General features: G+C 43.9%; 1 protein-coding gene across 2 annotated transcripts in view; it reads right to left on the bottom strand.

The window, feature by feature from the left end:
- The window catches only part of LOC117345442 (cytoplasmic phosphatidylinositol transfer protein 1-like), a 207,958-nt gene that overhangs the window by 40,889 nt on the left and 145,292 nt on the right, over positions 1-21,777 (bottom strand). Inside the window, exon 5 of one of the 2 annotated variants that reach the window (XM_033914064.1) lies at positions 12,941-12,948. The exons of the other annotated variant lie outside the window; for it this stretch is intronic. Coding sequence (XP_033769955.1) covers positions 12,941-12,948 — 8 coding nt within the window. The remainder of the gene's footprint in view (positions 1-12,940; positions 12,949-21,777) is intronic. 2 annotated transcript variants of the gene reach the window in all.

Here is a 21,777-nt window from a genome sequence, read left to right as displayed (position 1 = left end):
GTGCACAGAACCGAAGTAAAGGTTTCCAGCATTTCCAGCACTGTGATCTACTGCACAATATCTTATGTTATTTATTAAATAATATAAACATCTTTATGTTCACTGACTACATCATTCACTGTTGGCACCAGAACTGAAGAAGAGCTCCATCAACAAAATCACATCAAATCAACAAAGCTGCTATCTGATTATTAACCACATTTGTATGATTTTATAACCAAGAGCAATCTGTTAAATTGCACATCCCTCCTTTCTCCAGCCTACATACACTCCTCCAGAGAAGGATAATATAAGTGCTTTTATTTGATCTGCCTTGAGCAGACCATACAGAAGTTATCAGCATTGCATTTAAAAGCTGTGAATTCGTATAGCTGATCTTTGGTGACTCCCGCCAATAATAACGTAGTAAATGTAACAGACATGAGGGTGGTTTAAAAAGTTTGGTCAAAAAGCAAGTTAAACAACGTAGTCTCCACTGAGGGCTATACACTTAGTCCAGCGAGTTTCCATTTTTTTCATATTGTAGGATCATCGCAGTCCATCTAGTCTGTTCAGAAAGGTGGCCAGGGTTGCACCTGCTGCTTCAGTCAGGTCACTCCATCTAAACTCCCTTTCTCCTTTTTCTTTGTACGAGTTATTTATGTTTCGAGTAGAAATACTCTATACACTTCTCCATCCATATTTGCGGTTTTAGCATTCACAGTTTCGATTATTTGTGGATTTTAGCTTGCTGGCTCCTCCCCCCCCAATTTCGTCAGCTTGCATAGAGAAATCATTGATTCCAAGCATTTACAGAGAAAATCGCTGATTCCCAGCACTTTCTTCACTGTGTTTTGCCTCTCCTTCAGGAACAGGCCAGGTCTCCCACCATGTTATTTGCAGTTTCACCATATTCACAATGGTTTTTAATAGAAAACAGCGAACATATGAAAAGGTTATTTGCAGTTTTTCTGTATTTGCGGGTCTGTTAATCCCCTATCACCGCAAATACGGAGGGAGAAGTGTACTTTCATTCCATCCTCTTCTCATATAGGGATCCTCTATGTATATTCCCTGCCTTTTTGAATTCCTTCATTGTTTTCATACTCACCAACTCTCACGAAAGAGCATTTCAGGCATCCATCACCCTCGCTTAAAAAAGTAGTTTCTGTTGTTACTTTTCAGTTTGCCCCCTTGCAACTTGTCTGAATTTTCAATAATGCCTTATTCTCTGCAATGTTAAACATTATTCCTCTTTTTCTATTTTAGGCTGTCTTCCCTCGCCTCTCGCTCTGCCCGTTTATGTTTCTTTACTATACAAATTGTAGTTCTCCGTTTTCCCTATCGTTCAGTCCATATTTGGAGTCTTTGTCTCTTGTCATATTTTATTTGATTGCCTGCATTCCCCTACTTTTTTTTTTATAATTCTTTATTCATTTTTAAACTTTCATCAAGTGTACACAATTCATAATAACAATATTAAGTAGACCACTTGAACATCTTGTCAGTATATTTTATAAACATAAAAGCAACCCTCTCCCCACCTCCCTCTAAGCCCATTATTAATTGTAAGATCATAAACCCTCCAATAGAAACCCTTCCCCCTCCCAACACTAAGTGGTGTATAATTAATAGAAAAATGGCATTTAATCATGACAAAAAGATGTTAATGGCTTCCATATTTTTATAAAATTCTTATAATTTCCATTTTGTATCGCCAGTGATCTTTCCATTCTATATAGGTGACACAACAAATTCCACCAGAAATTAAAATTAAGTCTACTATGGTCTTTCCAGTTATTAGTAATATGTTGGATGACAACTCCTGTCATGATCAATAAAAGGTTATTGTTAAACGATGATATCTGACTCTTTTTTCTCATAGACATTCCAAATATCACAGTATCATAAGATAACGCTACATGATTTTCCAATAAACAATTTATTTGATCCCAGATTGAATTCCAAAAGGCCAAGATATGGGGACAGTAATACAAAAGATGATCCAAAGTCCCTACATCAAGATTACAATGCCAGCATCTATTAGACAAGGAACTATTTAATTTTTGTAATCTAACTGGGGTCCAAAAAGCTCTATGTAAAAGAAAACAACAAGTTTGCCTCATAGATGCCGACATTGTACATCTTATTCTCTAAGACCAAATTTGTGGCCATTGAGATGCTGAAATCTGATGCTTAATCTTAATGCTCCAAATATCCCTAAGACCATTTTTAGGCTTTTTTTTAACCAGATCACTAATAATTTTATACCACTGCGCAGCCTGGTGACCGAAAAAGTCAGTTTGAAAACATAAAAATTCCATACTGTATTGGGTAGTAAGAGTATTCCCCTACTTTAATTGTAAATCTCTTAGAATTTTATGTAAAGCGATCAATCAAATGTTAATAAACTTGAAACTCTAGTTCTTCAGTATCACTGTTTTTATTAAAGGTTTGTTCAGCCTTCAAGTCTCTTATACATTTTTTGGTAGAGACATCATATCACTGAACTGCTTCAAGTCACAATATCTGCCAGCTTACCATTGTCTTGCTTTCATCTCAAGTCATCCTTGACCTGCTTCAATCGGATTTTTGTCCACTCCATTCTATGGAAACTGCCCTTATTAAAGTCTCCAATGACTTGCTCCTGGCCAAATCCAAACCTCTACTCTGTTCTCATCCTCCTTGATCTATTTGCAGCCTTTAACACTGTAGATAACCACCTACTCATCAATACACTGTCCTTGCTTGGATTTCAGGGCTCTATTATTTCATGGTTTTCTTTCTATCTCTCTCATCACACTTTTGGCGTATGCTCTAGAACAGGGATCTCAAAGTCCCTCCTTGAGGGCCGCAATCCAGTTGGGTTTTCAGGATTTCTCCCATGAATATGCATTGAAAGCAGTGCATGCACATAGATCTCATACATATTCATGGGGGAAATCCTGAAAATCTGACTGGATTGCGGCCCTCAAGGAGGGACTTTGAGATCCCTGCTCTAGAGGATCCTCCTCCGCTGCCATTCCATTATTGGTTAGTGTACCTCAGGGCTCTCTCCTGAGATCTCTTCTTTTCTCCATCTAAACTTCCTCCCTTGGTGCTCTAATCTCCTCCCACAGCTTCCAGTACCATCTCTATGCTGTTGACTCACAAATTTACCTCTCTGCACCTGAAATTTCTACAGGGATCCAAATCCGAGTATAAGCCTGCTTGGCTAACATTTCTACCTGGATGTCTTAACGCCATCTAAAATTAAACACAGTCAAAACTGAACTCCTTATCTTTCCTCCTAAACCTGCCTCTCCACCTTCCTCCATTCTCTATTTTGGTGTATAATACTCTCATCCTCCCTGTCTTATCAGCACGCAACCTCGGGGACATCTTTGCCTCATCTCTTTCCTTCTCTTTGTATATCCAATGGACTGCCAAAACTTGTCACTTCTTTCTATACGTTGCCAAAATTCAGACTTTCCTTTCTGAGCACGCTGTCAAGACCATTCTCTCGTCACCTCTTGCCTGGAGTACTGCAACTTGCTTTTTACAGGTCTTCCGCAAAGCCATCTCCCTACCCTTCAATCTGTTCAGAATTCTGCTGCGCACCTCATTTTCTGACAGTCATTAAGCTCATGTTACCCCTCTCCTCAAGTCGCTTCATTGGTTCCCTGTCCGCCTTCACATACAGTTAAAACTCCTCTTACTGACCTACAAATGTATTCATTCTGCAGCTCCTGAATATCTCTCCTCTCTTATCTCCTAATACTATGCCCCAGGAACTCTGTCAAGCAAGTCTCTCTGGTCTGTCCCCTTCTCCTCTACTGCCAACTCCCGAATCTGTCCCTTCTGCCTTGCTATGCCATATGCAGGAACAACCTGCATGACTCGATACATCAAGCTCCATCTCTGGCGGTATTCAAAACCAGGCTAAAAGCCCACTTTTTTGAAGATGCATTTATGTCCTAACCCCACCAACTTGTCTGTAATCCCCTCTGTAGACCCTGACCCTCTCTACCTCTTCATCCCTTTGTATTTTTCTACATGAACTGCATATATTTATTCACCATTTTTGTCCAGTGTGTGACATAATTAGATTGTAAGCTCTTTCAAGAAGGGACTATCTCTTGCATGTTTAATGTACAGTGCTGCGTGCATCTGATAGTACTAAAATAATAAATAGTAATGCAATCTTTTGTGTTTTGTATTTTCTATTCTTTTTTTTGCCCTGAGTTCAATCCTCAAAGAGGCAGTGGGAAGTGGAATTATGAAACAGCCCGGTGGTGCATAAAAAGTATATTTTATAGGAATAGGCATTACATATATAGAGTATATAGTTAGAGCTGCTTCTGTATGTGTATCTCTTTGTCCTGTCTGAATGAATGAGAGCAGAGCGAGCCTATGCCCTACCACAGTGGTTCCCAACCCTGTCCTGGAGGAACACCAGGCCAATTGGGTTTTCAGGCTAGCCCTAATGAATATGCATGAAGCAAATTTGCATGCCTATCACTTCCATCATATGCAAATCTCTCTCATGCATATTCATTAGGGCTAGCCTGAAAACCCGATTGGCCTGGTGTTCCTCCAGGACAGGGTTGGGAATCACTGCCCTACCAGAATGAATGGTGTGTGTGTGTGTGTGTTCCTAAATGGTGGGTGTATAGGTGTGTAGGGGAAGAGAGGAGGCAGAGAGGGGGGGGGGGAAGGGTTTTAGCCTATATTTATAGGTTTGAGTTTGTTCTAAAAGACAGTATCTTTAAGTATCTTTCTTCTGTCATAATTTAGTATCTGTTTGAAACAATGGCTCTCAATTGACAATACGCACCTGTCTTTGAGAGCAGGAAACTGGAGCCATTCTTTAAGCACCTGTCTAGCACATCTGTTGAAATTCCAGGGCTGTGTAGGATACTCCCCAATACTATACCAAAGGTACTTTGTTAATCTCAAGTACTGACATTTTAGGAGTCATTTAGTGGCATTCTGTCTTTTGTTAGACTGAATGGCCAGGAACACAGATGTTCATTCTTATACGTACTGTGACATGGAAGCCCCTGTCACGTGGAAAAATCCTGCTCTAAAACCTCCATCCCTAAAGCTAAGCCAGTTCAGCAGCCAGAGAATAGGGTTTTAGGCAGAGTGAAACAAGCAGGGTTAAAACAAGAGAGCCATCCACCAGGAAACCCAGTAGGGAGGGCTCCCAAACTACAGTCTATTTGCCATTATTTCTTTCCCAAAAGCAGAGAAGTTTCCCTGCAAAACCAAGCTGTGAAACAGAGAATCATCCCTGAAGGGGGGCGGTGCTACACTGGGGAAACTACAAGCAGGTAAGCCTTCAGACGTGAAGCAGAAGGGAAATAAATTTACCCCAGCTGTGGCTGGAAGAGAGCTTCGAGCCCAGCCTACAGCTCCACGTTGGACATGCCCTCCACAGAGACAGAAAGGCAGCTCTTTGCCACCCAGAGAAGGACAAACAGAAATTCCCCAAGCAGCTAATTACTGGGACCTTGAAGAGGAATTTGTAAGGGAAAAGCAAAGTTATGCTACAGAGGGGAAAAGAGAAGCTTGGCCAGCCTGCTCTTCTAACTACCCTGAAGGGGGAGGGGAATGGGAAAGCATAAATGCAGAAAGCATGGAAATAGCTGAGTATGATTTTGATACCAGTAGTACGGGCTGGGAGAGCCATGCTAATATCCCAGAATAATATAATTTGCCAGAAGAAGGCATGGAGTTGTAATGAAACTGCTCATTAGCACTGCTCTTTGCAACGTTTCTCCAGCCAGAATATTAAATGAGCTAGGAACGTGTATGTGCTAAAGGAGGGCTACAGAGTGCTGATAAGAAACAGGGACCAAGCACAAGTGCTAGGGGAATTAGCCAATCCCTTGAACAAACTATTAAACTGCCATACAGAAGCCAGGGATGCTTGGAAACTTGGGTGAGGCATAGCACAACTTTATGCATAGGAAGGGTTTTTTGTTTCTACCCCCACTGTTTAGGCAGAACAGGAGAAGTCCCAAGAGAGAAAAGCCATGAAGGCTGGGAAGTTAAAAGTCAATGAAGATTGTTTTTGGTTTATTGTTTGGACTGGCTATGATATACCAGGCATTGCCTTAAGAGAGGGGAGTAAGCTGGTGAGCGCTCCCTAAGAGAGAACCTAACTACCTGCGGGTAGGTATCCTAACCGAGACTATCATATTATTTGGACATTAGTATTAGAAGCAAATGAAGCCTGGTGGCAATGAACTTGTATTTCCTTTCCAATAATGAGCATGAATGCTTTACCCAGGTGGCAGTGAAGACTGAACTGCAAGGAAATTATCACTGATATTTTTGTTGGTTTTTTTTCTTGTGGACAAATAAAGTGTAAACCTTATTTTGAACTTAATCCAGAAAAATTCTGTGTTTTTCTTTTCACCAACCAGATCAAAGGCGCCCAAAATCTTGCCTGCGGTCCGACTGAGCTGGGTCTTTCGCTTGCCGAGAGCCCGGCCCGGCCACAATACACATTCTGACATTCTTTTTTTTTTTTTTTAAACCTAGCAGCCTCCTCTTGCCTCTTCAGGTGCTAGCTTTACTAGAAGCAGAGCTCAAATCCAGCACTATAAACCTTCACTCATAGCTTGGGGGTTTCTCCTCTGTTTCATATCCTTTAGCTCACTGCAGGATATTCTCTGTATTCAAGACAATTTTTGCTGTCTTGTTTCTTTCTGCTTAACTCTCTTCAATAGATGCATGTTGAAGGTCCCCTATTAATACTTGGTATCCCTCCCTTGCCATGCATTATATCCTATGTCTTGTCATGAACTAGGCCTCTGTTCAGTAGAGGGCGCTAGTTGTGACCTTTCATTAGACTCTAGGTGTATTCCCCTGGAATTGAGGTAAACCCTTCATGAAAAACCCTGGCTTAGGTGTCTGCCTAGGGCCACCAGTTACACTGGTCAGTGAAATGAATATCACCATGTCAAAAAGCAGTAGGTAATAAAAAATATAAACTTATTTGGTCCTTTAACTGGACCCAGTTCAGAATGGTCAACTTCCAGAAGAAAACAAAACAACAGCACATAAACACTTTTACTTCTGTCTGTTAACCGAGGCACATTGTGATTTTACTGGGCTTTCTGGTCAAAACAGGTGGGTATATTTCACCAAGGGAGTATTTCATAAAGTCTTGCAGACCACTGCCTCCTTCATAAAACATAGGAGTTAATCAACAAGCAAAATAAACAATACACCACCACTTTGAACTTAGATGCTATGTCACCGCAGGTGGGAGCTTGGGTTTAATCAGGCTCTAAGATAGCTCAGCCTCAATAACAAGTGGTAAGCAGGTTCATGTTTGTAAGGAATAAAAGAAACAAAACTTTTCAGAAGTATCCAGGAAAAAAAAATACAAACATTCTCAGCATTGCTTTATAGTCCTCAGTTCTTTCCTCACACCAGCTTTTACAGGGTATTTTCCTCCTTCCTGAGTTTCAATGACACTCTGGCAGTAAAGGTAAGGGGGGGAGGGAACCCCATAGCCAGAAAATAAAGGTAATGCAAAACCAGAAAATAATGTCTAACTTGGCAATACAGTTCCTTTCTACTTAACAGACTCTCAGTTGTCTTGGTTGGCAGCTCATAACAGCACAGTCTTTTAGAGGAAAACAAAACACAAAAATACCCCTCTCTTTCTTTCTCCTTACAGAGGTTTCTGCCTTTCAGAACACACATAAAAAAAATGCAGTTCAGCAAAACGTGCTATTACTTTCCTTCTTAAGGACCTACACTCAGAAATTGTTGCTGGCTCCTCTGGCTACCCGGTTATGTCCATGTCCTCACAGACTTCTGGTCCTTCTGTGGCTTGAGGCAGTGACGGTCCTTCCTTTGTCATCTCTACCTCCTTGCCTAGTCACACTCAGGAGAGCAGCTCTGCCCTTCATTGTTTATTGTTCATGTTCCTTCCTCCTCTCCTGATTCAGGACCTGCTCTTTATGTCTGTCAAAGCCACACCCCCTGAACTGGGAAAGGGGATGGGGCCTGGCTCTCTGTGTTGCAGAGCATGGCTCATTTTGTATTGCCTACACTGAGGCTGTCTTAAGGTGACAGGCTTTTCCTTACAGACAACTAGGGACCTCCCTCCACTTCAAAATCACTGAGCTCTGGAACAACCTTACCTCCCCTCTTCGGAACTTGAGCTCTCTCCAAATTTTCCGCAAACATCTGAAAACCTGGCTTTTCTCAAAAAAATGTAAGTCTCCCTCCAATTTAGGAATCAAGGAAACTCTTATATCTTAGCATACCAAGTCCTCTAAATTTTCTTCACACTTCTACCTCTAACCCTCTGTTGTAGTTCCTTCCTATTTCTCCTAATGTAAACCGTGTCGAGCTCTACGAACGTGGAGATGATGCGGTATACAAACCTAAGGATTAGATTAGATTAGACAGTAAACCTTGCTGACCTTGCAAAGTATTTACTTTGTGATGAGCTTCTCTGCTTGATACTAGTAGACCGGTCTCTATCCTGCTCAGATTCACTATCAAAAGAGTAATCAGCGGACTCCTTATTTCTATCATTAATTTGGTCTGCTCTTCTGGTCAGGGAATGGATGTTTTTACTACTTTTCTTTGGGACAAAGACAGAGCTGGAACTGGTTTTCTCACAGTCTGAATAGTTACTAGAATGGCTATGTACAAACATCTGGATTCCTGGACCCATGTGACTTTTCTAGCAAGTACAAAATCCAGGGGCACTATGAAGCAGAATGTGAAGCCAAGTGACTTCAACACTCCAAAGGGGCATCAAAATATTTTTTAAAAAGGTTGAGAGAAGCCTAGTGCTATTTGTTAGACAGCAAGTTATTAGGCAAAAGGACAAATGTTTAGTGCTTTCAGTACCTGGGCCATGTACTGAAATCCTCTGATTGGCATTTAGCCATCTTAAGACCTGTGGAGTAGACATATTCATGAACATTGAAGCTACCACATTAGAAACCAATCTGCCACTCTCTCAACATGTGGGCAGAAGACGCCCACAAGAACAGGAGATTTGGCATCCATGAGAGTACATAAGCAGAGCCCAGTCATGGTAACAAAGAAATGCCTGCATGGCTGGGTGGGGAGCATGTGCGATCACAGAAGACAGGATCCAAAGGATGAGAGGAGGAGGGCTCACATATTTGTACAGAAATAAGAAAGTGGGAGTTACACCTGTGTCCTGTTCAAAATAGAGAATGACACAGGGACAAAATTTGTCTCTTTCCCTACCTCATCTGTCCCTGCAGGCTCTATCTCCATCCCCACGAGCTTTATCCCTGACCCCACACCATCCCCCTGGACTCTGTCCTCATCTGCACAAGCCTCGAACACTTATGATTTTATCATTATTATAAAGTATAAAAAGGGACCATCTTCTATACAACTGTTTCATAAATAGAGCTTTCCATTTTGATCTAGTTTTAGTAAAATCTTCCCAAAGATTTGGTTGCCAGTGTTTTTACATCTCATAACTTGCTGTCTAACAAATGACAACACTAGGCTTCTTTCAACCTCTTTAGAAAAGATTTTGATGCCCCCACTGACGCCACTCCTCCCACCACATAGAGATGCAGCTTGTCAACCAGGCCCAGACAGTCAGGGGCTGCAACGGCACGAAGGAAATTGAAGGCTCGAAGCAGACCTCGCCCCAACATGAAGGACATGGCCCAAAGTTGTGCAGCCATCGGCAGGGTGGAAGCAGCAGCAATCTGAAGAACTCCCGGCACAAGTCCACCACCAGGCAGACAGAGGTAGTATTCAGCTGTTAATGGCCAAGCGCAGGAGGTTTAGGTTAGGAGGAAAGATTGAATATGAATAATAAATCGGGTAAAATAAAAAGAATGATCAACATAGAAAGTTAAAAAAAAGAAAGATCCAAAAAATAACAGAAAAATTAAACAAATAAAAACTAAAATAAAACAGAAAACGGCAGTAGGCATCACAACAGCCTAACCAGCCGCTATCTTGAAAACACCAAAACAAAACAAGTGATATGGCTAGGAATACTTCCTTCATTTACACTTAACCAAAGAACTTTAGTTTTATCTCTGTTTAATAGAGTATTCCGAGGGTTGGATTTTGTTTTCAATTGGGAGATGTAGTAAGAGGGTAGGGGGAAATTAACAAAAGTGTTATTGATGTTTTAACTTAACATGCAAAATGCTCTTTTTAACAATACTGTTGAATGACAATAAAGATATTTGATCATAAAGCACCAAGAGCTTCTCCTGGCTGTTTGTTTTTAATATCGGGCCCATGGTGTCTGAATTGCGATACCTCCTTATAGAATTGCCCCCATTACCCTAGTAAGTGGTTGCTACTTTTTCTCCTCAGGCCCCAGCTTTGAAAACCTTCAGTAATAGAGAACCATAGAAAATGATGACCAGTTTGCCTATCCATGCAAACTACTAAGCTCTACTATCCTTTCCTCTCTCTTAGAGATCTTGTGTGCTTAGCTCCAGGCTTTCTTAAATTAGATACAGTCCTTGTTTCCACTTCTGCTGGGAAGCCGTTCTATCCTTTCTGTAAATATTTTTCTTAGATTACTCCTGAGTCTATCCCCTTTCACCTTCATTCTAGGCCTCCTCATGCCAGAGCTTCCTCCGGTGCTTTTATGCCATGGATGTATTTCAATGTGTATCATATCTCCCTCTCTCTCACTTTTCTTCCAAAGTATACATATTCTGTCCCCATATGCTTTATGATGAAGACCACTGTCCATTTTAGTAACCAGTGTCTGGACTGACTCTAGTCAGTTGATATCTTTTTGAAAGTGCAATCTCTAGAACTGTTCACAACATTGTAAATGAAGTCTCACCAGAGACTTATACAGAGGCACTATCACCTCTTTTTTCCTGCTGGCCATTCTTCTCCCTATACACCCAAGCATCCTTCTGGCTTTTGCTATTATCTTTTCTAGCTGTTTGGTCATTTTACAATCACCCAAAGTTCTCCTCTTCTTTTGTGTATACAAATACTTCACCCCTCCTAGACTGTACCATTCCATTGAAGACCAAAAACATGACAAATTCTTTAAGCAATTTCTAAAGTGGAATTACCCATGTACTTTGCAACAAATAGCCTTTGTGAAAACTGCTCTCTTTGGGAGTAGCTGGTTTTAAGAAAGGTTTGGACAATTTCCTGGAGGAAAAGTCCATAGTCTGTTATTGAGAAAGACATGGGGGAAGCCACTGCTTGCCCTGGATCGGTAGCATGGAATTTTGCTACTCCTTGGGTTTTGGCCAGGTACTAGGGACCTGGATTGGCCACCGTGAGAATGGGCTACTGGGCTTGATGGATCATTGGTCTGACCCAGTAAGGCTATTCTTATGTCCTTATAGAGTACAAGTAGTCATCAAGATTTAAGTGACAAGTATGTGCACAAATGTCAGCATTCTAGTCTATTTTCCCAAGATGCAATTGAACATACTTTGAAAGCTGGTGTTCATATAGGCAGTCTGAGCACACATTTATGCACAGAGATGATAAAATGCTATAATTTACACATTTTTTTCCACAATCTAAGTGCTCTATGGCTATTGGAAGTGCTCATACCTAAAATATTTGATCTGTTTCACATTCTATAAAAGAAAAACAGACATCTACTTTGCTGTATCGAGCAGGGTCTAAATCGTAGGTGGGTTCACAGTGCCTAAAAAAAGGATTACTCTCTTTGGTCCAAATTCACTAAGCAAACCATTCGTTTACCGATCGGTTTGCGACCCCGGCCCGATTCACTTACCTGTCTTCCGACTATCCTCCGATCCGCGCATGCAAATGAGGGCAACGGCATGCAAAATAGGCAGGGACGCAATTCACTAAAGAAAACCCTGCAACACTAACTGGGCTGGCCGATCAAAAAAAAGTAACTGCTGAAGGGTCAGTCGCTGAAGCCCTTTCCGTCTGCCCTGCCTTCTGCCGCCCTGCTCTCTGCCCTGCCAGCCCTTATCCTGCAGCCCTGAACATGCTGCGTGCCCCGAACCCGAACACCCTGCCTGCCTGCCCCGACTCTCGCACCCTTCCCTGCACTGCGAGCCCGTGGTTTTAACCCACAGGTTAAAACCATGGGCTCCCTTGCCTACAAAAGTTTTTTTTAAAAAGTCACAGCCTAGACCCAGTTCCCCCCCCTCCCCCCACACCGCACATCCCACGCCGATGCCCCCCCAAAAGGCAGGAGGGATGCTAACTCCCTCCTGCCATGTGAAACCATCCCAGCCCATCTCCCTTCCTCCCTCCCTGCCTGTAGCTAAACCTAGGCCGGTGGGCTGGGCCCAGCCGGGCCCACCCCCTCCCCCTCCCCCCTACCTTTAAGAATTGTTGGGAGCAGGAGGAGTGCTCATTCCCTCCTGCTTCAGGCCTCCTCTGAGGCCGGCAGGATGACTGGGCAAGACCCACCCCCTTCCCGTACCTTAATATTGTTGGAAGCAGGAGGTGTTCTCAGTCCCTCCTGCTCCATCCCTCCTCCGCCGACGAGTGTGGCCTTAGGCCATGCCCTGATGCATCATCTGATGCGTGGGGAGGGGCCTAAGGCCCTGATTGGCTGAGGTACCCCGGAAATGGGGCCTTCATCTAGTGCTTCAGTGTTCATTCCTTTCTCCTAATTTGGCTGCTCTAACAATTGTGGTATTCTCATTCCTAGTTTTTCTGCTCCCATCAGCTCAGATGGTCTTATTTTATTAAATCTCATTGTCAAGTATTTCAATCCACTCTTGGTTTTTCAAATCCCATCCCTAAACATTCAAATCCACACAGTGCCTTTATTCTGTGGAAAAGCAGGACAACAAAATTCAGCAAGCAGTAGGAAATGAGTAAGAAACCCAGGACCAGATCATCACTGCCCTCATCCTCTCCTCTACCAAGCTGGAGCCAGTTCTCATTCTGACAGTGTCCTCAAGCTGCAGATGCACCGGAGCTGATCAACAGCTAATAATTGTCTGAATGTTCCTGTACTTACCGTGTATTCTGAAGCAGCAGGAGCCATGGTTCCAGGAAATGGAGGACAGTGAGGGAGATAATGGAGAGAGAAAAAATACCAGATTTAGCTGTGGAGATCCTAGGACTATACAAAACAGACACCTGCTTGTTTGGTCCTAAAGTACAGCAGATATTAAAGTAGCAGTGCTTTCTGTGTTCCTCATAACATAATCCCACTTCCAGTTTTTATCCTTTACTTCTATATTTCATCCCCCCCCTTAGAAAATATGATTCAATTTTATTGGTTCTGGTGGGAATTCTATAAACGGTGCTCAAAGTTAGGCGCTGGGAAGATATGCTCTGTAAAGGGCATTCTGCGCAGAGCACCCTTTATAGCAGTGTATCGCAAACTCTGTGCCCCGGCAGATTCCAGGTGTGCCACGAGACGCCAGCAAGGAGAGGCGCCAGAGTCTCTTCTCCTCTCCCCGCACCTCCCCTCCTCCAGGATCCCCCAATGGTGAAGTGACAGGTTCAGGGTTGCGGCCGGAGGGCCTCTCCGCATGCGCATGACATTATCATGTCGACATCTACGCACTTCCAAATGTCTTCCGGCTGGGGCACCTGGTTTAGTGTGTCGTGGTGCCGAAAAGTTTGCGGGACACTGCTTTATAGAATACTAGCTTAACATGGATCTTGTGCTTAATTTGGGGTGAGGCATTTATGTCTGCTGTAACCTGGTGCATATGCTGGTGCGCATTCTAGTTGTTATGTAAGTATGATACTGAATTGATAGTGTTATGTCTATTCTGTACATTAATTTTATTATGTGTGTTCTATATTTGTGACCCACCTAACTTATAGGCAGGTTACACTTTTCAAAATTAATGAATAAATGACAGTTGGGCGTATAAATGGCCCTATTCTATAACACTGTGCCTAATTTCTGGGAGCATCTCTGACACCCTCCCCCCAATACTCCTTTTAAGTTACATACTATAAAATTTAGATTCACGTTTTAAAGAATAGGGCGTTGGGCAGACCTACACGTAAATCCAATTATTGCTTTTTAATGGCTTACTAACTAGTTTGGGCACAGAACTAAAACTGGAATCTGTATCTATATTTTTATACCCAAATTTTGGAACCTATAAAGAATCTGGGGATCTAAATGACAACTCAGTTATTTAAGATTTTTGACTGTACTTCCACTTTTTCTTGCAATATGGAGTGAGAAAAAAGTTTGGTTATCAATACTGGCGTCTAGGATGAAAACTGAAGAGTCTGGCCAAACTTAACAGGCCCATGTGAAGGTTTAAAAAAAGACCCAGTAACTGTTCTAAGAGCTTAACCCCTCTCTCTCTCCCTCCTTCCTGCCTGAGTCAGTAACTTAGAAGCCTCACCTGGGTCTGCCTCTGAACAATCCAGAAGTTAACATTTCCTATGGTAAACTGGGGTATGCAAAGAGAAAGGAACTTGCTCAGCCTCAGAAAAACCAAGAGGCCTAGCCCCCCAAGTCTCTTGAATCTGTTCTTTACAGCAGCTCGTCTTTATTATGAGGAGTTTGAACTCAATGAATGAAACAGTTCTACTATCCACCATAATTCCCCAGCCCTTCCACTCTAACTACATGCAGGGGGAGGAAGAGAGCGAAAGGTGCTGGACCCATGCAAGGGGACAGGAGGAGGAAGGGATTGGAAGGTGCCAGCCTGCGGGAAGGGAGGGAGAAGTGCTGGACCTGTGCAGGGAGGAATAGGGGAAGGAACAAGATGCACAGGACCTGTGGAGAGGCAGCGGGGGGGGGGGGGGGAGGGAGTAGTGAGTGAGCAGTGCCGGACTTATGCGAGGGGAAGGAAGGTAGTGAGTGAGAGGTACAGGACCTGTATGGGGAGGCAGGTGAAGGAAGGGAGTGAGAGGTGCAAGACCTCTGTGGTATGAAGAGGAAAGGAGAGTGAGAAATGCTAGATCCATGTGGGGGGGGGAGGGCAGGGGAGGTAGGGAGAGGTGCCAGACCATGAGTCAGGGCAAGGGAAGAGGGGGAAGAGAGGGAAGGAGGGAAGAGAGGTGCAGAGACCTGCGAGGGGTTAGAGGGGAATAAGAAGGGAGAGAAGCTGGACATTGGGGAGGGAAGAGAGAGTGAGAGACCAGGAATATAGGGGAGGGGAAAAGGTGAAACAACTTGTACCTGGGGAGGAGGGAGCAGAGGAAAGAAAGAGAGAATAAACCTGGAGAAGAGGTTAAGGGGACAGAGAGAGAGAGAGAGAGAATCTGGACCACTGGTGGTAGGGAAGGAGAGAGATATAGATGCTGGATTAATGGAGAGGTAGCAGATCCCCGTGAGGAGAAAGGGAGTGATGGAGAGGTGCCACACCCATGCATGGGTAAAGGGAACGCTGGAGATGTTCCAGACTTGCAGGTGGGGTGGGGGTGATGGAGAGGTGCCAGGTCCCTGGGGCAGGAGAGAAGTGAAAGGAGCAATGCTGGACCTTTGTAGAGGGAAGAGTGAGGGACCTGGAATAAAAAGAAGAGGAAGAGAAGTGAAGAGATCTTGGACCCGGGGAGGGGAGAAGCAGAGAGAAGAGACCAGGAAAACGATGACAGAGTTCAAAGAAACGTGAGATGAACACAGAAGATCTAGAATCATAAAATAATATTAAATATTGAACTAAAGCCAGTACTGGCAGACTTGCTCGGTCTGTGTCTGTATATGGCCATTTGGTGGAGGATGGGCTGGAGAGAGCTTCAATGGCTGGGAGGGTGTAGATGGGCTGGAGTAGGTTTTGACGGAGATTTTGGCAGTTGGAACCCAAGCACAGTACCGGGTAGAGCTTTGGATTCTTGCCCAAAAATAGCTAAGCAGAAAAAATTTGAAAAATTTAAATTAAATCAGGTTGGGCAGACTGGATGGACCATTCGGGTCTTTATCTGCCATCATCTACTATGTTACTATGGAGCAAAGGAGAAGGGGTTGGGGATATTCACTGCTTATTCCTAGGATAAGTAGCATAAAATTTGTTTTACTCTTTGGAATCTTGCCAGGTACTTGTGACCTGGGTTGGCCACTGATGGAAACAGGATACTGTGCTTGATGGACCTTCAGTCTGTTCTAGTATGGCAACTTTTATGTTCTTATGGGTTAAGAATAGACAGAGAGAGAAAGAGAATCTGGACTGGGGGAAGAGACACAACTGGTGGAGGTAGGGAGAGAGAGAGATGTTGTTCCAGTAACAATCATGAGTGATTGGGGCACCTGCAGAGTGTTGGATGCTATTCTGGCCACCTTGTTGGGTAGGCAGGATGGATTGTGTGGGTCTTTATCTGTCGTCATTTACTGTTGAACTATGTTATCAAAGTGGCAGGGGTGGAGTAAAGAAGGAAGGGAGGAGAAAGGGAAGAAGCTGGACATGGGGAAGGACAAGGATACAAAGAAGAGATGCTGATTTTCATTTTATTTTGCATTGTATAGGAGAACATGCATTTCTTTTTATTTCTCTGGTGTTGTATGACAGGCAGAGTCTGGTATCTCTGCTTTCAGTTTTTGTTTCCATGTGTTTTGCGGTTCCCTATTTTGTATTAGGCGAGAAACATGTTCTGCAGCTGAGGTGTTTGTAGGAATCTATAACTGTGGTGTTTGTAGGAATCTATAACTGTCCATTTTATTCCAGTTTCCAAATAGCAGGTATATTGGTGCTATAGAGCCTGTCTTTATGGGTGCGTTGGTGTTATTATGATTTGGTAAGTTTCCTGTATTGTTTTCAGTGCCTTTTTGCTGAGTTTTATATTATTTTTCAAAGTGTCTGGCCTGTTTGAAACAAAAAAATGCTGAGGACTAGTGAGTTCTCCACTTCTGGTAGAGCAGTGCTAGGCACACCCTGCCAGTCGAGTTTTTGGGATATCTACAATGAAAATGAATGAGAGATTGTCATACAATGCCTCTGAAAACCACCTCATGTTTCTTCATTGTAAATATCCCAAAAGCCTGACTGACTGGGTGTGCCACAAGAATAAAGTTGAGACACACTGAAGTAGTGTCATCACACAAACCCTCCCCTCCGAGAGTTGACGGAGGGAGTGTTGTTTCTGAGTTAATTATCAAAGGGGGTAGCTTCATTGTTGGGGAATATGGAGTTTAGGTACAAAAGACTATAATTTAAAAGTGGAGGGAGAAGGGGGTTATATATGGAATGTTGCTTTGATATGCCCCCTGATGCCACTCCAAATATTTCTGTTTAGAGATGTTACTGATCCCCAGATTCCCACAACAGAGGGGGGGGGGGGTAGGGACTCAGAGATCAGAGTCCTTTTAAGCCAGGGGTCTCAAAGTCCCTCCTTGAGGGCCGCAATCCAGTCAGGTTTTCAGGATTTCCCCAATGAATATGCATGAGATCTATTTGCATGCACTGGTTTCAATGCATATTCATTGGGGAAATCCTGAAAACCCAACTGGATTGCGGCCCTCAAGGAGGGACTTTGAGATCCCTACTCTAAGCCCTCTGCTCAGTTTGTGCCTGTTTATTCCCTTTCCTGGTACAGATTATTATTTTATGAGAAAAGTAGTAAGAAATCTATGGGTCTAAGCCAAATAACAAGGCAATAATGAAACGAGAATTTGTAATGTTAAAACTGTGTAATTAATGTCTCAATGTCCCTGGGGATTAGGACCAGCCCCAATGCATATGTGCACTAGTGCTGCCTGATTCGAATCGATTCGTTAAAAAAAAATTGGGCTCGCCGATTCAGTAACCAACCCTCCTCCCCGTACATTCAGGTCTCCTAAAGCATGTGCGGCAGCACTGCCTCTTGCTGGCCATCCACTGCCACTATCACTCCTGCTTTATGGGGCGAGGGTGGAGGGAAGTGCTGCATAGGCGCTCTTTCTAGTGCCCTCCGGCTTCCCCCCTGGCCTCCCGGTCTCATCTTCAGTTAATTATGGCAGCCTGCAGAGGATCGCCGTGTTGTAGCGATCCTAGCAGGCTGCCGTCATCCTCCACAGCACATTCCCTCTGCCACGATCCTGCCCTTGATATCAGAGGAGGGGTGGGACCGCAGCAGAGGGAATGTTCTGCGAAGGCAGACAGCAGCCTGCTAGGATTGCTACAGCACTGGCGATCCTCTGCAGGCTACTGTAATTAACTGAAGGAGAGACCGGGAGGCCAGGGGGGGCCCTGGTATAGAAGTACAAGGAAGGAGGGAGAGAAGGGGGTTCAAAGAGACATTCATATGCTGGACTGAGGGGGGGGGGAGAAATGCGTTTAAAAACAGAGAAGAGAGAGAGCGATAGTAGACAATGGGATTTAGGGCCGGAAGGAACAGAAAGGGAGAGAAGTTGGACACAAGGGATGGTGGGGGGGGGGAATAGAGATACTGGATAGGAGGATAGTTGGGAAGAGAAAGGGAGAGATGGTGGACCCTGGGGTGGTGGGGAAGGAGGGAGAGATGCTGGATGAAAGGGTAGTTGATAAAAGATGTTGGATCTGGGGATGATGGGGTCCATTGCTGTAGCTGCGGGGATGGAGATGAAAAAAGAGAAAAGATGCCAGACCTCTGGGGGAGGGAAGGGAAACGGAAGGGGAGAACAGAGATGGAAGATGGATGGTTAGCATGGAGAAAGAAGAAAATGACAAATGGGCAGGAGACCCTGGCAAACAAGTTATCAGAAGATGTTTGTCCCAGAGCCTGGAACCAACATGATTTGAATAATGACCAGATAACAAAAGGTAGAAAAAATAATTTTATTTTCTGTTTTGTGATTACAATATTTCAGATTTGAAATGTGTATCCTGTCAGAGCTGATGTTAGACCGCGAACATGAACTAGGATTTAACTGAGATAGGAAAATTTTCTGTTAATTTTGTTTACACCACAGCACCAGTGTGGGTAGGAGAGGGTAAAAGGGGAGGGGTGGGTGAAGAGGCTATAAAATAAACCCACCAGGAAGTTTGAAAAAACACCCAATTGGGCAGGAAAATCGAATTGAAAAATTGATTCAATAGGCTGAATTGAATCGAAATTTTTTTCCCTGAATCGGGCAGCACTAATGTGCACCCAAAGGTCTAAGGCAGGGGTAGGGAACTCTGGTCCTCGAGTCGTATTCCAGTCGGGTTTTCAGGATTTCCACAATGAATATGCATTGAAAGCAGTGCATGCACATAGATCTCATGCATATTTATTGGGGAAATCCTGAAAACCCGACTGGAATATGGCTCTCGAGGACCAGAGTTCCCTACCCCTGGTCTAAGGTGTGGGGCGGGAGAGGGAGGGAGACCAAAACTGGCTCATCCTTTGCCAGCAGATGTGGAACCATTAATCAGGATTTGTAACGTTATAGATTAGAATCATGTTGCCTCATTATTTGGACCTTTAGAGCCCTGGTTTTGTTACTGTTCTTATGACATCACAATCTATAGTGATGTTCTTTCATCTCAGAAAAGAGAATGGGTAAAGGGGAAGCTCACTATAAAACCAGTTACCAGGGAGGGGGTTGGGGGAAGTCCAGGGTCAAGGCTTTCTTCTGACTGTAGCATAGTAACCAATGGTAGGTATAGACTGAATAGCCCATCTAGTCTATCAAGTAAGCTACCTAGAAATATACCTGTGTCCCTCTTTGAAGATTACCTCCTTGCCTTTGTTTAGGGTTGTAACTGATGTGCCATGCAGGTTAAGTTCTGTTTAGGGTTGTGATTACCATTCAGTGCAGGTTACCCTCTATTGCTTTTTTGATGTTTGAAAGACATTTACGTTTTTCTTTTTTGCAGAAACGCTGGTATAACAAGATAAAATCAAATTATGGAGTATTTCCACCAGTAGAGTAGCCAAAAAGGCATGGGGGAGAAGGCAACAATACCTCAGGTGGCAAAGATCCCCAATCCCTTGCAGCTGAAGGAATACAGAGCCTGTCTGCTGACCTCTCTCAGAAATAGATAATAGCAGCAGCTTGACACTGGCATCACAAGCATGCATAGCTCTCATGCGTGAACTGAGCATGCTTATGGTGCCGCAAGCTGGCATGCCTCAGAAAAACAAGAGGAGCTTGGCAGTCTCAACCTATCACCTCCCTTCAAGAGATGATGTGATTGGCTGTGAGTTGATAGGCTGAGATTGCTGAGCCCCTCTTTTTGCTTCTCTGGGGGTGTTATATGTTGAGATTTTGTTAACAGGTTCTGTTTCATGTGTTAAGGAAATTTTCAAATGTCAAAGGCAGTTGTACCATCAATTCAGCCCAAAGCCACAGGGTTTACGATCTTATTAACTGACTAGTGTTTAAGCCCGTTACATTAACGGGTGCTAGAGTACATGTCTGTCTGGGTTTTTTTAATTTGTCTTTCTCTCCTTGGATACTGTCTGTCTGTCATTCTTTCTGTCTGTCTCTCCCTGGCCCCCTGTCTGTCTATCTTTATTTCTAACTCTATCCTCTTCCCTCAATCCTGCATGTGCCCTTTTTTCTTTCTCTTCCCCACTTCCTTCCAACGTCTGCTCCCCCTGTCCCTCAGACTTCCATTCAGTGTCTGTCTCCCTCTCTCTACCCCTTCTATCTACTGTTCACCCTCTGTCTTGCCCCTTCCATTCACTGCCCTCTCTTCTCTTTCCATCCAGTGTCCGCCCTCTCTCTCTGTTCCATATGGCATCTCCTCCTTCCTTTCCCCCTTCCTTTTCCCTTGGTCTGGCATACATTCCTCCTTCCCTCCATGCCCTGCCATCTCTTCTTCCCTCCAAGCCATTCTCTCCCCCTCTGCTCCCTTTCCTCCTTGAACTTCATCGGGCAGCAGCAGCAGCATTCACAATTCATTGCTGTTGCCGGCTTCAGGTCTTCCTCTCTGTCGGGTCATCTTCCTGAAACAGAAAGTAGGCAGAACCCGCCAGAGAGGAAGGCCTGAAGCCGGCAACAGCAGCAAATTGTAAACGCTGTTGCCGCCCGAAGAAGCCAGGCCTTGAAAAACCCAAGGCAGACCGCTTCTCTTCCCTCCCAGCCCAACCCCTGCTGACTCGGCTCCCTTACTCTTACCCTGCGTCGTGGAAGCGTGAAGACTGAATGCCGGCAATCGGGGTGGCGAGGACGCGGCTCAGGAGACTGTGAGGTGTTGGTGTGTGGCGGCGCTCCACGAAGCCCTCCTCCTGGCAGCCACCGCCAGCACCAATAGGGACCAAGCTTGCCTGCGCTTCCTCCAGCGGTTGGTGAGTGAGGGCAGGAGGAGGGGAGTGGCTAGAGTGATGCCTGCCTCCGCGTTCTAAAATGGAACGCGGCCACGGATCAGAAATCACAGCGGCAGGGAACACAAAATTTCAAGAGTGCATGCGCGCTCTAGGGTTTTATTATATAGGATTCTGTTTCCAGTGTTAAGGACATTTTCATCGATTTACCATCAGTTTGGCTTGCAGTGACAATGACTTTGCATTGTCTACTGTCACTCCTATTTGAGTATGACCTGAAGAAGGAATAGGTGACAAGGCAAAGCTTATTATATTTTGTTCCTTGTACCTTGTGTGTTGGTCTACTTGCTTCTTGCTGCTTCAACCTCAAAATATCAAAGTCTGTATTGGTCAAAGTATTTTTTTTGATGTATTCTGCAGTTCTACACCATATAATGTCAGACTGTGAACTCTGAAGGATAGATTTCGGAAAAGTGGTAGTGATATAGAACTTAAGCTTCTTTACATCAGTATAGAAGTCAAAAGAAGAAGTAGCAAATGTTATAGGTGACTCTTAGAAAGAGACTAAGACATGACATCGTCCAGTACAAACAGTGAACACATTAAACTTATGTTTAGCGCAGGAGTGTCCAACCTCGGTCCTCGAGAGCCTCAATCTAAACAGGTTTTCAGGATTTCTTCAATGAATATGCAAGAGATTATTTGTATGCACTGTCTCTATTGTATGCAAAT

Source organism: Geotrypetes seraphini, chromosome 11, assembly GCF_902459505.1.
Source record: "Geotrypetes seraphini chromosome 11, aGeoSer1.1, whole genome shotgun sequence".
Classification (NCBI taxonomy): Eukaryota; Metazoa; Chordata; class Amphibia; order Gymnophiona; family Dermophiidae; genus Geotrypetes; species Geotrypetes seraphini.
This window is presented reverse-complemented; position numbering and strand designations above follow the sequence as displayed.